This window comes from Eublepharis macularius, chromosome 3 (genome assembly GCF_028583425.1).
Source record: "Eublepharis macularius isolate TG4126 chromosome 3, MPM_Emac_v1.0, whole genome shotgun sequence".
NCBI lineage: Eukaryota > Metazoa > Chordata > Lepidosauria > Squamata > Eublepharidae > Eublepharis > Eublepharis macularius.
In genome coordinates, this window is record NC_072792.1 from 95271126 (window position 1) to 95288384 (window position 17259).

Sequence of the window (17259 nt, forward strand, 5' to 3'; positions counted from 1 at the left end):
CAGAGTTTTATTTACTTTGATTTATAAATCAATTTCAATCTAAACTTACTTTTTCTGAAATGTTGTTTTCTTTATTCTGTGTTTATATTGCCTCACACCTGAAAAATTAAAACACAAACCTCAACTCACTAAATAAACATTTTAACACAAAGCACTTTACTGCATAAAAAGGCATTCCAGGAGGAAAGGTTACCTTGGATTTCTTCTGTTTGCTTTTTTAATTTCTCATGTTGCTGAATAAGATCCTTAATTCCTTCAGGACTACTGCTGCACAGTTCTTGACCTTTCTCATTGGCTTCCAGTGCTTTTCTGTGTTCTCCCAAAAGTGAAAGTGCATCACAGAATCGATAGTGTCCCTACAAGTGATGGACCAAATGCCTGTTAACTATTCCAAGCAAGGAAACCTTACTAACATTTCACAATTTTCCGAACAAATTTGTTTCCCCCATGTTATAGTCTGTGTTTTGGAAACTCTTTTATCCAATGATATGAAGAACACTAGGGGTGTGCACTGGGAAAAATTTGGTAAACTCAAAAAAGGAAAATGATGAGTAATACACCGAATGCCAAAGTGGCAAATCACTTCACCTTCGGGTATTTAAATTGCTTTGGTATGCTCCATAAAGATTTGGGGCATACCGAAGTGAGGGGGGGAAGCTGCCAGTCTCCCAGCCCCCCCACCCCCAGCCCCCCCCAATTACTCCTGCCTCCTCTGCACCCCCAATCCACCCCACTTACTTGGCCGTGGAACTAAGAAGACCGCAGCAGCCAGCTGGGCGGCGGGGAACCCCAGAGCCTGCTCCTCTGTAGCCTGCGCCACCTTCTCTACCTTAGCAGCCAGATGGGTGGCGGGAAAGCTTGGAAGTGGCTCCAGCGGGGCCCGCACCGCCGCCACAGCCAGCTGGGCGGCAGGAAAGCCCAGAGCCAGCTCTTCCACAGCCCGTGCCACCTTCTCCGCTGCCACAGTGACCAGCTGGGTGGCGGGAAAGCCTGGAGCCAGTTCCTTGGCAGCCATGATGGCCATTTGAATGGCAGGAAAGGTCTCCTCCGCCACCACGGCAGCCATTTGAGGGGCGGGAAGGACCAGAGCCAGCTCCTCCGTCACTGCAGCAGCCAGCTGGGTGGCAGGGAAGTGCAGAGCCAGCTCCTACAGGCCCACACCGCCTTCTCCGCTGCCTTAACAGTCAGCTGGGCAGCGGGGAAGCGCGGAACCCGCTCCTGAGGGGCCCGCGCCACTCCTCCGCCACCTTAGCAGCCAGCTGAACGGCGGGGAAGTCTGAAGCCGGCTCTTCCGGGGCCTGTGACACCTCCACGGCCACAAAGGCCAGCAGGGTGGTGAGGAAGGCCCAGAGCAGCTGCTTGGCAGGGATCTCGCTGCCAAACAGCTGATCCACAGGTTTATGCCCTTTTCTGCGCTGCTTCCCAGCAGCACGGAAAAGGGGCATTTAAACCCCCGCCGGCAGGATCAGTTGCTTGGCAGGGATCTCCCTGCCAAACAGCTAATCCGTGGGTTTAAATGCCCCTTTCTGTGCTGTGCAAACGGCACGGAAAGGGGCATTTAAAACTCTTGACCTAAAGCTTTCCAAAGCGATATGAAGCTTCGGGAAGCTTTGATTTGGGGCTTCCGAATCACTGCAAATCGGGTCCGATTCAGGTACTTTACCCGAATCCCAAACCCGAATTGCACATCCCTGCATCTAACACATTTGAATCATTGAGGATCTGGGTAAATAGGAATGAAATTTTCAAGGTCCTTATTCATGACTCTTAAAAAAAGTTTAACTAGCTTGTATATTTGTCTTTTCTTTTTAAACTGTGTGTGTATATTACAGATATACATGAATAGAATGCCAGTTAATACACAGCTACTTAAAACAAGTTTCATTTGGTACGCAATGTGAATATACACAAAAAAAACCCCAACCCACAGTAATGAGATCTACAGACCCATATAATAATTATACAGTCACACAAATGTAACAAAATAAGCCAAACACTTTATATATATATATATCCAAGTTCAGGCTGCTGTTCACTATAGAGAATGCACAAACCAAAAGTCCTCCCCTGACACGGTGTAAACCTCCCAAAAGTAACTTTCAAATGTTGTGGAAGGTATTCCTTTCTTATTGTCTGCAGTGGTCTATGACGAAAACGTTCCTGAGACCAATTCCCCACTGGGAGAAACTGCAGCTGAGACGTCCAACCCTCAGGGAAGACCACAGACCACCATGCGCTCAACAGGGCGCAAGCTGAACTCCTGTTTCGTAATCTCTTTTTCAAGAGCGCAGTGCAATTGGTGGTTGTGCAGTTCTGCAAAGTTACATTCACTCCTCCAATTCCTCCAATTGTGAATATAGCATGTATTAATTCAAATTCTAAGTAGTCATAACAGACCATGCTTTAAAGCACAAATATTGAAAACGACTTCTAAAGAAGAGGTCTTCTTTTCCCTTCTTCCACTTTCACATAGAAGAATTTACCCAGTGTGATCACAACTCTGTTAAAGCTTTGATTTGCAAGATTAGCTCAATAATAAAAGTTTACCAGCTTTATGTTTAGAGAACGCTTAATTTTTTTGTGAAATTTACCGTGCAATCCTAAACAAATTTATTGCCTTCTAAGCACACTGACTTCAATAGACTTAGAACAATGCAACTCTGCATAGAACTGCACTGTTTATGTGTTGACGCCACAGCAAAAGTAAATTTACAAGATAAACATAACTAACCTTTGGCCAGCTGGGCTTCAAAATAATGGACCTTTTCCCATCACCCAGAGCTTTTCTAGAAACAGAAACAGTCATCAATGATTTCAAGAAAAGGTTTCATTCCAATCCAAGCAACAGAGCAAATTCTATCATTAAAAGGGGGAGATTTTAATTTACCATGAATTCCCATTCTTGGGAATAAACAAAGGGTTATTTTCACTTAAAGGACAGGGACAATGCCTCCTTTAGATCGAAGGCAAGAGCAACTTCACTGGGGGTGGGGAGGGGAGGAATATCCTTTGCATTCCAGATGAAGCATGGCAGAGCCAAAACCCCACAACACCATTGAAGAGGAAGAGGGAAAGTAACAGTTCAATAACAAGACAACAGAACTTACTCAGGAAAGTCCTCTGTAGGGCATTGCCTATCTCCCCCACATTTCTATGGGTTGGATCATGGCATTCCACTCAGCTAAGTGCAATGTCTCTTCCATGAGAAAAAGGCTATTAGCTAAAGCAGTGGTAGGATCTGTCCTCAGTACAGCTTAAACCAAAATACTGCCAGACTGGGCAAACTGTCCTTTTGTCTACTGTAGAAAACAGTATAATTTTATGGCAAACTTTCCTTCCCCATTTAAGCTGGTACAGGCCAATCTTCAGAGTTGGGATGCAACAAAGCAGTGGCATCCCTCAGAGTGGGCCAGCGCCTCAAAGTGTTAACACTTCTGAAATATTTATCTTCAAAATCCTTCCTCTGAAGACGGTGGTCTTGTAATATTTTTGAATGTGTACTTAGCCACAAAAGCTAAGTACACATTCATAGTGAATAGATTTCTTCCACAAAAGAACAGTCTCACAAAGAAACTGGGATAACCATTCCCACAACGAACTGAGTGAACAATAATGTCGATAATGAACCCTCCTGCGTAATATTTTATTTATTTATTATTTACGTCATTTATAGTCCGCCTTTCTCACTGAGGCTCAAGGCAGATTACACAGTATGAGGTTAATACAATCAGTATCAAGTAAGTACATTTCAATACAATACCATAAGGTAAACATATACAAGTTTAAAGACATAGCATTAGCAAGGATCCAAGACATAGTAGAGATACTGAAGCAAAACAATCAATTCTAGGACTAACATTAGACAGCATGGAGCGATGGTTGTACATAGGAGTACATATTTAAAGCAGCAGATAATATATGAGGCAAAAATAGTGATGAAGTCTATGGTCCCCAACTTGTTAGTGAAGCACCTGAGACCCTATTCCTACAGTCACAAGTCTGTTCTTAGGTCACTGAAACAATGTAACATCCCCTTCTTGCAGAGATGGCTATTTAAAACAAAGCTCATGCAACTTTCTTCATAAGAATGCAAGTGGATTAGGCATAAGATCAGTAGTACCAAACGCTGCATGCTGTAAAAAAAAACCAGCATTTCTTACCTGTAACTTGTTCATTTAGGTCTTCCATGCAGGCACAGATGGGACTGTGCATGCGCAGGCCTGCCAATTCCGGAGATTTTCTAGCTGAAAAACCACCAGGGGGCGCTATCGCCTCCTAGTGCGCCTGCACAGCCGTCCTTCCCGCCTCTTTAAGTAGTTGGAACGCCCCCACACCCTCAGTCCTCTATCGCTGCCATGCCCTCATATTAGATAAGAGCATCAGCAGGGAAGGAGGGACGGTATGTGCGCCTGCACAGAAGACCTAGATGAATTACAGGTAAGAAACACTGTTTTTCATTGTCGGTCTTCCAGTGCAGTCCCACATGGGAGATTAACAAGCTTAATTACCTGGGTGGTGGAAGCAAGATCTTCATAAGAAAAGAGACTGGAGAACTGCTGTGCCCACTGCTGTTTCTCTTCTATCCAAGATGTCCAGGGCATGATGTTTCACAAAGGTGTCAGCAGATGCCCACGTTGCAGCCTTGCAGATGTCCCGGAGCGGTACTCTCTTCAGCAGCACTGGAGATGAAGCTTGTGACCTAGTGGAATGAGCACGAATCTCCAAAGGGGTATATTCGCTGTTTCATAACACAGTAGAATCGCCTGAACAACCCATCTAGATAAAGTTTGGGAACTGGCTTTCCTCCCCTTCTTGGGGCCCGCAAAGCAAACAAAGAGCTGAGAATCTGCCCTGAAGGACTTCGTCCTATACAAATAAAACAGCAATGCTATCCTGACATCTAACATATGTAGGGTCTTCTCAGAGTCTGTTGAACAGCCCTTAAAAAATACAGGTAAAGTGAGTTCCTGAGCTAAGTGAAATTTTGAAACCACCTTGGGCAGGAACCCAAGCCGAGGCCGAAGGACCACTTCATCAGGGTGAATTTTCAAGAAGGGAGGGTCTGCACAAAGAGCAGCTAATTCTCCCACCCTCCAAGCCGATGTAACAGCCACCAAAAGGGTCACCTTCATAGACAGACAGAGTAAGTGACATGTCGTCAAACGTTCAAAAGGTTTGGACATAAATTTGGCCAAAACTAACAGCAGGGACTATTGAGGGACTATGGAGGTAACAGGTGGGGAAAGGTTATTCCAGCCTTTCAAAAACAGTTTCGAGGCTGGGTGAGAAAAAAACGTTTTACCGTCTACATTAGGATGGAAAGCCAAAATAGCGGCCAAGTAAACCTTCACTGAGGAATTAGAAAGCCCCTCGTTTTTAAGATTCAACAAAAATTCTAGAACGTCCAAAAGAGGGCAGCCTACAGGATCTAAACCCTTCTGTAATGCCCAATCTCTAAATCTGTCCCATTTTAAGCTATAAGAGTGACGGGTAGACCGTCTACGAGAATTTTAAAGGACATACACTACTCCTTCTGAAAAGGATCCCTTGGTAGGATCAGCCATGCCGTCAGTCTGAGTGTGTCTATGTTGTGATGATACACTCCATTCCATGATAACAGGTCTGGATTCTGTGGTAAGTGTAGAAACTGAGTTTGTAGGTGCATTAACCCATGGAACCACAGTTGTCTCAGCCAGAAGGGGGCTATGACTATCGCAGACGTCCCTTCCGCCTGAATTTTGCTGACCACACGATTCAGTAACAGAATGGGGGGAGCATGTAATACAGATGAGTCGATCACTGGAACTGAAAGGTGTCTCCAAGCGAGCCTCGGCCAGACCCACCTCGCGAACAGAACTGACTTAACATCTGATTGTCTTCGGAGGCAAAAAGGTCTATCTCTGGACAACCCTACCTTATAAAAATATGGTCTAGATAAGTCTTTTATAGACCACTCGTGAGTCTCTCCCCCCAATCTGCTTAAATGATCCACCAGCGTATTATGTATGCCTGGCAAATAAATGGCCTGTAGCCAAATGGAATAATCCAGAGTCCATAACCATACTGCCATGGCTTCTCTGCATAGCGTCTCTGATGCAGTGCCTCCCTGTTTGTTCAAACAGAACATAGTAGCAATGTTGTCGGTAAGCACCAAGACATTTTTTCCTTTGACGGTATCTGTAAAGGAAGTCAAGGCATATAGAACAGTCCTCAATTCCAAACGGTTGATGTGGTAAGTCTGTTCCACCACTTCCCACAACCCATGGGCTGACAATTCTGCACAATGCGCTCCGCAGCCTAGACTGGAAGCATCAGTTGTTAGGGTTAAGTCTATCACTCTGTGTCCAAAGGGAATGCCAACCAAGAGATTGGCATTCTCCAACCACCAACCCAGGTCCCGAAGGATCTGCCTGGGGATACTAAACTTCTTACTCTGCGTATCCTCTTCCTTACAAAATTTTGAAAGGAACCAAAGTTGGAGGGGGCACATCCTCAACCTAGCCAGTGGCACCACAGCTGTAGTGAAAGCCATATATCCCAAAAGAGTCTGCAAGCTCTTGGCTGATTGGAACCTGCATCGTCTAAAAAGGGTAACTAGGCCCTTCAGTCGTAAGGCCCTATCTCCCAGCAAAAAACCCTATCCAGGGTGCCATCCAGTACCGCCCCAATAAACTGAATCGATTTAGCGGGCGTCAACTTGGATTTGGTCTGGTTCATGAATAAGCCTAATTCCAAACATGTGGAGAGTGTCGGAGATACCGGATCAGCCACATCCTTCTCCGAATGGCCAGTAATAAGCCAATCATCTAAATAAGGGTAAATACAGCAACCTTTGGTTCGTAAGTGAGCAATCACCACAGCTATGCATTTTGTGAATACCCTAGGCGCTGTGGAAAGACCAAAAGGAAGAACTCAATATTGGAAGATGTGGCCGTTAAAGGCAAATCGCAAGAACTTCCTGTGGTCAGGGAAAATAGAAATATGAAAGTAAGCGTCCTTAAGGTCTATAACCACAAACCGTGATTGGGTGGAAATTAAAGTCATCACTGTTTAAAGTGTAGTTATCCTGAATTGTCTGGACACTAAAAACTTAAATTACTCAAGTCCAAAATAGGACATAACCCCCCATCCTTCTTATCCACCACAAAGAGAGTGGAATAGAAATCCCATCTGGACACGGGGTCCTTGATCTCCTCGATAACCCCCTTAGCCAAATGGGCATCCAACTCTGTTTGAATTCCCAAATTAGACACTGAAGCAGAGAAAGAAGGGAGTCTCAACTCAGGTAAAGCGAGAAACTCAATTTTATAACCATAACGTATGATATTTAACATCCAATTATCAGAGGTAGTACTACACCAACTGGTATAAAAAGAACTTAAATGGTCTCCAAATGTCGGGGCCGAACCCTGTAATAGTCAGAACTGTTTCTGCACATGCTGATCTCTAGGGGGCTATGGCGGCTGCTGGCCCTGTTTATTTCTCTGGCCATGTCTCCGTCTGGAGAAAGAAGGCTGTGAACTCTGATAAGGGCGCTGTGTCTGTTGCACATACCCTTGGAAAGGTTGGAATCTGTGGTAAGGTCCTCTAGGGTAAAAACGGAATGGACGTTCAGCAAATTGTTGCTGTTGTTGATGGAAAACTCCATAAGATTTAGCAGTAAGTCAGTCTTTCCTTTTCTGAGACAGACATTCATCCATTTTCTCCAAAAACAAGGTATTTCCTTTGAATGGAAGATCCTCTATCTTATTTCTAGTCTCAGTGGGAAGAGCTGTCACTCGAAGCCAGACATACTGCAGAAGAACCACAGCCAAAAGCAAGCTCCGAGAAGAGGTATTTGCAATGCTGCGGCTAGCATTGATCTGGTGACGCGACAATCTGGTCGCTTCTTCTTGGATAACTTTCAGGAATGCTCTTTGATCCTCCAGAAGCTTGGGAACAAAGGCAGCCACTTTGGACCATAGGAGTTGTTGGTAGCCCACCATCATAGCTGAATAATTGGCTTTTTAAATATTTAATGCTGACGAAGCATAAATTTTTTGCCCTACGGCATCCAGCTTTTTTCCTTCCTTGTCTAAAGGTGTGGCATGAGATCCTTGTCTTGGTCGTGATCGCATCTCCTCTGTCACTAGGGAAGAAGGTGGCAGGTGTAGAGAGAGGTATGAGAGGTGTTCAACTTTGGTCTTGTAGAGACCATACTTCCTATTGGTCGGGGGAGCCGAAGCTGGCTTGAGATTCAGATTGTCCAGAAGCTCAACAAACCCTTCGATAATAGGCAGGGACACATTAGAAGCAGATCCAGCACAAATATGTTTGAGAATTTTGTCTTTCGTCCTCGGTTCCGACGAGGAAACATTGATTTCTAAGGTCTTGGCCATCTGGATCAACAAATCTATATAGGCCCGAAAATATTCAGTTGGGGAAGCATCCTCTGTGGGTCCGATTGCCTCATCCGGAGACGGATCCGAGAGCAGACCAGGACGATGGCTAGAGTAAGGATCACCTCCCAACTCGCTTTCCGATAGTTGATAGGCCATTTGATTGCTGTCAAATGAATGCCTGCTCATTTGTCGGGAAGGAGAGCGACTTCTCCAGAAGACGTCCGTATAAAAAGAACGTCCCACCTCCATATCATATGGAGAATCGCCCCTAAAACGGCAGGTCCGAGTGTATCTTTCTTCTCGGGACCAGTCATAAGGTTCTACTTGTCTCCGGGGAAGTTCACCTTCCTCAATGGATGATCAAGTCATCCAAGATCTAGTGGAGGGAGACCTGGAACCTCTCAGGGTTGGTGGTGCATCCAATACAATCACCTCCTCCCAGATCCAATCACTCGAAGGTCGGGAAGCACTCCGATCCCTCAACTGGTGCTCTCTGTCTTTATTCTTTTTCGGAGGGGGCTCGGATCCGGCATCAGAGTCGACAGGGGTCGGTTCCGAGCAAGATTTAGCTTCCTTTGATTTACGCTTCTTTCTTTTCTCTTTAGATTCGGATCTCAAAGAAGACTTATGCCCCGACTCTCTAGGTAGTTCAGCTGCCTCGGAGAGGTGCTCAACCCGACTCCACGGGGGTGAAGTCATCGCCATTGCGACTGAAGAGGCTCAGTCAACGCCATCGCGACTGAAGAGGCTCTACTTCATGGAGTCTTGGAGCCAGTAGGCATCAGATCTGAAGAAGGGGTTGGGTCCGAAGAGTCTCAGCCTCCAATGGCCCTCAGCTCTGGACCTGGTTCTGACGGGGCCCGTGAGAAGCAGCCGGAGACAATCGAGAACGTGACATCTTAGACCCACAGGGGTTCGGGTCTGGCCGATCAGGCGTGCCAGCCAAAGCAGGCACCTGTGCCGGAGGCTGAGGATCGGTAGTGGCCATAGCCTTCTTCCAGAGCCAGGCATGTAGTCTATCAGCCCTCTCCGCCCTCGCTTTTGGGGTGAACGCACAGCAATTCTTGCACAACTGGGTGTTATGCATTTCTCCCAGACAAAAAAGGCAAGCTGAATGGCCATCCAATCGCGTCATTTTGCCCTGGCAAGAGACGCACTTTTAAAACATGGCTTTCTCTGACATCTCAGGAAACAAAAGGTGAAACGGCAAGGCAAATACTTATCAGGCACTTAGTTAGCAACCTCCTACACCGGCGGCGAAAGAGAAACTGAGGGTGTGGGGGCGCTCCGCCTACTTAAGGAGCCGTCTTTTGGTGGGAACGACAGCTGCGCAGGCGCGCTAGGAGGCGAGAGTGCCCCCCTGGTGGTGTTTTAGCTAGAAAATCTCCAGAATTGGCAGGCCTGCGCGTGCGCAGTTCCATGTGGGACTGCACTGGAAGACCGACAATGAATAACGAATTTTAGCATAAGGGCCCTAGTGTTCATCTCAAAGACCAGTCGGACAAGGTTACTGAAGATAGTCCTTTAAGTATGAGGGGCCAAAGTGTTTTAAAGCTTTAAGAGTCAAAAACAGCACTTTGCATTCTCAGAAACAAAATGGAAAACAGCGCAAATTACCTAATATGATCAACTTAATATTACAGCATTGTATCTCAATAAGAACTCTAAATTACTTATTTTGGATTAACTATAGTTTCCAAACTGTCTTCAAGGCAGCACCACAAAAAATGTGCTACTGTAATGAAGCTGAACGTTACTGAGGCATGTGTGGGTCACACCCACTAATGGGTGCAGCTGGCAAAGAAGCTTCAGTTGATAAAAGCTGTTCTAGATAATTTCCAACTTGTTTGTTCAGAGACAATGTAGGATCCCAGAAATATCCTCAACACACATACCTGATCTTTTTTTTTTTTAAAGGGGTGGGGGAACCTATCCAGAACCACTCACACTCCACATCCTGGATCAGCCTTTGTCTCTACCAAAGCATTTCTAGCTGGTCTGGAAGAAGTTTCAATTTACTAATAGCCAGTCCTTCCCTGAATCCAAGCATCGGTTTAACACCACTACACTTCTAGGTTTTGATGAAGAGAGAGAGCTGTGTCACTGACAAACTGATGGCATATTACTATAAAACTCCAGAGCATTGTTCTGAGCAGCTTCATGTAGATACCATAGAGCACCTGGGACAAGATCAATGCCTGTAACACCCAATAAAATAATAGCCGCATTGCATTGCAAAAAAGTCCTAGGAAGGAACAAACCCAGCAAAGCACAAAACTTCCCAGGCTCCTCACTGCCAGGTGGCCAAGGATACCGTGGCTGACTGTACTGAAAACCAGAAGGACCTGCAGGGATGCATTCCCCCATCAGTAAAATGGTGTACATCTAATAGCATGACCAATGTAATTTTGTGCCATGGCTGAATCTTGATTGAGTGAAAACAATCTGGATACTCAGGAATGCCTTAAGTTGTTTATGCACAACCTTCTCCAAGACATTCCTCAGGTAACTTCAGAACTAAGAATTCCATGAATTCCAAATACTTACTTATACTGTCCAGTTCGGAGAAAACAGAGGGCCCGGTTGCCATAAAGAAGGTGATTTTCAGGCCTTAGAAATTTAAATGGCATTTTATAAAGTTAAAAAAACTACAAAAAAATTACATTTTATCCACATTTTATAATTTGATATATTTACATTTAATAATTAACTGTATAAGTTAATGTTATGTCCTAATTTGTACACCAGACACATTGCTACTGAAATGGTTTCAGCTGAGAAGGAAATCTTTTTTAAAAGTACAGGAAATACAAGCAACGGTAAGAAAAGGAACCCACCCTTCAGTTTTTTACAATGCAGGAGGTTTGGTTATAAATACCATAAATACATTTGCATAGATTTTGCATAGATACAAACCTAGATCTAGGCAACAGACTATGTTGGGTTATGCAAAATTCATAGAATATTTAGACTACTTAATGCAGCTTAAAAATTGTAATGGGAGAACTCTGGTCTAAAGTTTATGGGGCTAGAACTGTACTATTGAAAGATGCTACTACTTAAACAACTGGCAAGCATTACTAGCTAATAGAAAATAAGTAATTTTAGGAGAAGCCAATTCCTATATACTATTCAAAGAACACTGAGATTTCAAATAGGGCATGAAAACCTGCAGCTCCCTAGAACACTGTATATGCTTTACGTAAGAATTGTATTCCTCCTATTCTTTCTAATATTCTCAAAGTCATTTCCCTCAGTAAGCTACTTTCTTTTTTGAATGGGAGAGTTTGAATATTGATCACATTTACATATTAATTTAATATTACATATATATCAATCTGTGGACGTAGCTCTTACCAAAGTTCTATAGCTTTTGTATAGGAGGTGATAGCATTATCAAAATTCTCTTTAGCAAATTCTTCATTTCCTTTCTTTTTCATATCATTACTTTTCTGTAATGAAATATATGACAAAGTAAAATTAACTCCAATTCTTCAGGTTCTTCTGTTACATCCTGCATTTAAAAGACACATGTAATATGAACTAGGAATGTGAGGGCTCAGAAAATTGTTTTAAAATTCATGACAAAATGAGTGCCTCCCTTTTTCCAAGGACTTTTTTCCACGGAAAACTTGGGAAATGTTAGGAAGCACAGAAAAACCGCTGTGAAATATCTTCTCTTACAACGAGTGAAAGGGTTTTAAGACAAGTTTTTTCTCTACTAAAAATATATAGCATGAAAAAGTTTAAAACTTATTGAACTTTTTCCTTTTTCAATGCGTGAAATGAAAGACAAGGTGTAATGATTTCAAATGTGTGTGTGTATCTTTAAATGCTTCCTGTGGTAAACAGGAAGTGTAAGGTTGAAAGAGAGGGATGAGTGAGTGATATGACTGGTTGATGACTGAGCATGGGGGCGGAGTGAATGCAGTTTTCAGTTACTGAGTGGAGAGAAAAGATTCAGTCAGAGCAAGAGAGGTAAGCTGTATGCAGCCTGAGATCTCTGAATTTCTGAGAGAAATATAACCCGTGTGGAAGCCTGAATTGTGTATGTCTGTGAAAGAACATTCAGTCAGGGTAAGAGAGACAAGCTGTGTGCAGCCTGAGTGTGTCTGTGAATTTCTAAAAGAAATATAACCTGTGTGGAAATCTGAACTGTGTGTGTCTGAGAGAAAACCATTCATTCTATTTAAAGCTGGCAAACTGTGTGTGTGCCTGAGAGAAAGTCTTATGTGTATTTGAGTGAGAAATTGATATCTGAAGCAGGCAAACTGTGTGTGCAGACTGAGAGAAGATCTGAGTGACTGTGTCTATGAAAAGAAACTAAGAACAGATAATACTCTTTGAAACCATCAAGCTTAAGAAATAATATGAAACTGATATGCTTCTTGTAAAAATAAAAGTTTATTTTGTTTGGGTTTGTTTATCCCAGAGTATCTGTTATTCCTATATCCCATTCCTATCCTCAGGGCCACATAGTCCCACAAAGGAGCCTGATGCTTGGGCACGTTATTAAAGGGGAAATTTAAGTTATTTTGGAATATAATTCCTGGCGGCGGCAATCTACCCAGAGGGGGCAAGAAGGAAAGAGTTAAAGGCAAAATCTAACTGAGAGAAAGGGGCTCATAACACAAGGTTTTACTCATATTGTGTAGTATGAAAGTGTTTGAGTAAAACAATGTACAGCACTGCATTATAATTACAATGTTTACTGTAGATGTATAAATGTTCAAGAATATTTTTGCTTAAAATGTAATTAATATTGGCAACAGTTAATATACTGTTATGTATTAAATACATTATTGAAGAGTTCAGAGTTTTTAATGTTATATCCAAGATGTCCTACATTATATTCAATGTTATATGCAAATAATCCTACTCATTGTGACTACGACAGGATTTCTGTCCACATAATGCACTCTATTTTGTTTACTATAGAATTTTCCCCTTTCAGGTGGCTAACTTGTGAGAAACGGCAACATTGCGTGCAACAATAATTTGTTTTTTCCTGTGGCTTCCAAATTCCCAGAAATTTTACATATCTAAGACATATGATAAAATAGCACACTTGCAGTCAATCTTTCAGACTTAAACAAAAAGTTTCAATGTTATTAACACACTAGTTCGTATCTAGACTTCTGTACTGCACTAGTTCTAATCAGTTCAACAGAGAAAGCCATGTAAAGGATTCTGTGTGCATTAGGAACAGAATGATGGTAGCAATAGCTCTCTCAAGTGTTTGAAATGCATTAGCTGACAGAGGGGAAAACAGGAAAAGTGACCTTTTACATTGCAACTAGCCTCTAACATGTTTACAAGTTTAAAATAAAAACGTTTTAATCTTGCCTTTATACAACTTTCACAATGATGAGACTCAAATTCTTCTACTAAGTTGTAATCCTCCAGTACAACTTTACTTATATAATGTCTGTCTGCAAAGAGAAACAAGGCAAAATTAAAACAGTATCCCCAAGCCCTCCCTGATTCTCTTGCTGGCACCCAGGCAACTCCTTTACAAAGTGCACATGGCAAGTCATGTAATCTTCATACAGGCCACCTTCATCAAACAGGGAGAATTCTAAGCTACACTTTAAAAGCAGAGTTTTTTAAAAAAATGTTTATAATGTATGTAGGCGGCCCTCAAGGTCAGGTCTTGGGGACAGGTGATTCTATAGGGCTACAAATGAAAAGGCTCAGATACAAGTTCTAATAAATTCCACCCCCTGACAGTAAGAGACACTGAATCAAAGACAAGAAACTTCCTCACTGGTTAACAACCTCTAGCTAGAAGCAAACTGAACAGGGGTCACTGAGCTCATTCACGAATTCAGAACAATGGATCCCCACTCCCACACCAGGGCTGAATAGAGATGTAGGATTCTTATCTCACTACAGGTGCTAATTTCAGGTTGTAATCAAGCTGCATTGTACTTTTGCACCCTGACTCCCTTCTTTACTACACCCCTCCCACCTCCTGAGTGCCATATAAGGGCTCAGGGATCTCCACTCCCACTTGTATCTGATGAAGGGAGCTTTGAGTCTCAAAAGATTATAGACTGAAAATCTTGTTGGCCAATTCCTGCAGGACTTAGGACTCAAATCCTGCACCAATACAGCTACCCACCTGAAACTGCGTTAGCACTGTTCCTTATTGGTACCACAAAGGTAATTAGAGTTTCTTGAACAGAACTACTGATTCCCAGTGATAAATCAATGCACTAGCACTGTAAGGTGAATTGCAATCTAGGTGATTCTAAGGTGAATCTAGGCAGCTCAAAGATGGAGCATCCAAAGCTATTCCCCTCCTCTGAAGAGGAGAGTCCCTTCCCCCCTCCATGAAAATGAAAAGAGATCCATTTTTACATTAGTAAAATTGGCACAAGGAGGACTTAAAAAGGACTTGTGGACACCCTGGAGGATTCTTGCAAATCCCAGTCTGAGAAACACTGAACAACAGGATTGGATCCAGAGATCCATAAGCACATGCAGTACAGATTTTCACCACATTCTCCTCCTGCAAGCCCTGGAAAAATTATTCCTGGGGTTGCAGAAAGTACACAGGCTAAATCACCCCACGGTGATTAAGTGGTTGCAATGTGAATCAGAATTCTGCTGGTTTGACTCCCACTACTGCCATGATTTCAGCAGGTGGTCTTAGGTAAGCCACTCCTCTCAGCCCCATACATAAGCTTTGAGTATGCACTAATCTGTCCAGAAGAGCAGTATATAAGCACACTGTTATTATGTTATCATCTAAGCAGAATAGGGAGGACAAACTTCCAACACTGCCATCTCTACAGCACTAGATATAGAGATATGGTACTAGCTTATAGACCATAGTTACTGGAATTCAGATCGCACAAGCAGCTAGAATTAATACAAATGGTGGAAACCAAACAAGCTACAATCTCTAGCATGAAATGCCAGTTTATGTCAACCAACAATTCATGGTTTATTGAACTATACACACCTAACCGCCCCCCCACCACTATATTTACAGCCTTCAACTGCAAGAAGTAATAAAACAACTTGATCCATCTCCTACTATTTAGATACTAACTTATCACTACAATTTGACTTTTCTTTTAGGCTAAAATGTAGTAATCTTTCTTACTAGTATATAGAATATGAGCCAACTAGGAAAGTGAGACAGTATCAAAACATATGCACGCAAGAAACAAAATGTTACTTAGCTAAAAGTTACATAAGCTATATACAAATCAATTTAAACTGAGAGCAGAACAATAAAACATTATAGCAACTGGGTATAGAATTAATGTTAGAGAGAGACAGAAATAGTAATTTCCCCACAAACTATCAAACATGTCTTATATACTTACATTCAGCAAAAAAGGCTTCTAGAAAAGGCCAATAATAATTTCCAAGTGTTTCTAGTTTCTGTAAAATCCCAACATCATCCGCATATTTCAACCATTCAAAGGCATCAGTAATGTTAAAGAGTCTCTATGAAAGAAGTCAGTATCACTTTAATTATGTGAAAAATCATTATGTATACATATGAAAACAGAGAAATATTGCCTTGCACACCATTTGTAAAGAATGCCAGTACTTGTATGATGCCTGCACTAATGCATATCAAATTAGTACATAGTTCATAATTTTATTCATTCATACAAGGAAACAGGATGCTTGACAGCTAACATTACACTCTCTATGAAAGTAACTAATTAATCATCACTTTCAAGAGATCATACCAAATCACGAGACAAAGAAGTTAAACATTTTGAAACACTACAACAGTAGTCTCTAAAAAAAGTTTATTTGTAGGAATTGGCACCAATAACAAATACAAATATGTTTAATTTCCAATTTTTGATTGCCACTTGAAAGTATTTGTCTTTGCAGCAATTCTTTATATTGATCAATCATGTTTTTCATATGGATATATCATAATTCCTGAATATTTTGGTATAACCACAGTCAACTAATATTTATTTTTTGCAATGAATTTCTCTGCCCTTCAGTGATAACTTTAGAAATGTATTGACTGTAGAAATCAAAATTATGGGATTTTATATAGAATATTCATACTACTACAATTATGAGGAAGTATAAAAACTCTGTATGTGGAAATCTGGTTCTTTTGGTGGTCTTTTATCTAATTTTGTGAAAATAATGACATACATGAGAACATTCTATTTGACAGAACCATTCAACGGCACAGTGTTTCTTGCCTTAACAAGAACATTACGAAATCGCCAAGCTGCTAGACATGCTGGGCATTTAAATCAATTTTGGTTAAAAAATCAGAAAAAGTATTCTAATTATTTAAATGTGTAACGTGCCATCAAGTTGCAGTCATCTTACAGTGACTCCTGAGGGTTTTAAAGGCTAGTAATTAACATAGTTGGTTTGCCATTGTTTGTCTCTGCACAGTGACCATGGACTTCCTTGGCAGTCTTCCATCTAGGTACTAACCACGGCCAACCCTAAGCTTCTGAGATCTGACGAGACTGCGCTAGCTCAGGCCATACAGGTCAGGACAAGTATTTAAACAAAGAGTTGAAAACAAACTTACACTGTCTATTTCATTCCCAATTTTCAGTATGCCTTTGATGAAATGTGGAACATTCTGAGAAAAGAAAAAAGATATAACACGACAGCTTTCCATACTGTAAGCAGAGTCTGCTAAATCGAATTATATAGTTCAGCTTATTGTTTTACACAACAGCCAACTAGTTGCCTTGGAGGGCCAAACGAACAGGCTTTAGAGTCCAAGACCTTCCCCTGAGGACACTGGTATTCCATATACAGGGATGTTCCTTATCCCTGTATGGGATAAGGAGGTTTCCTTTATAGTGCATGGAACAAGCAGCCAGCAGTGTAAAAATATTTCACTTCCAGATACCAGCATGAA

General features: G+C 42.1%; 1 protein-coding gene across 1 annotated transcript in view; it reads right to left on the bottom strand.

The window, feature by feature from the left end:
• Positions 1 to 17259, bottom strand: part of TTC3 (tetratricopeptide repeat domain 3) — a 209880-nt gene that overhangs the window by 178824 nt on the left and 13797 nt on the right. Inside the window, exons 6-13 of the mRNA XM_054973156.1 lie at positions 16921 to 16974; positions 15722 to 15845; positions 13728 to 13813; positions 11739 to 11833; positions 10929 to 10991; positions 2732 to 2786; positions 194 to 356; positions 50 to 98 (exon numbers count right to left, since the gene is read on the bottom strand). Of these exons, the coding sequence (XP_054829131.1) occupies positions 50 to 98; positions 194 to 356; positions 2732 to 2786; positions 10929 to 10991; positions 11739 to 11833; positions 13728 to 13813; positions 15722 to 15845; positions 16921 to 16974 (689 nt within the window). The remainder of the gene's footprint in view (positions 1 to 49; positions 99 to 193; positions 357 to 2731; positions 2787 to 10928; positions 10992 to 11738; positions 11834 to 13727; positions 13814 to 15721; positions 15846 to 16920; positions 16975 to 17259) is intronic.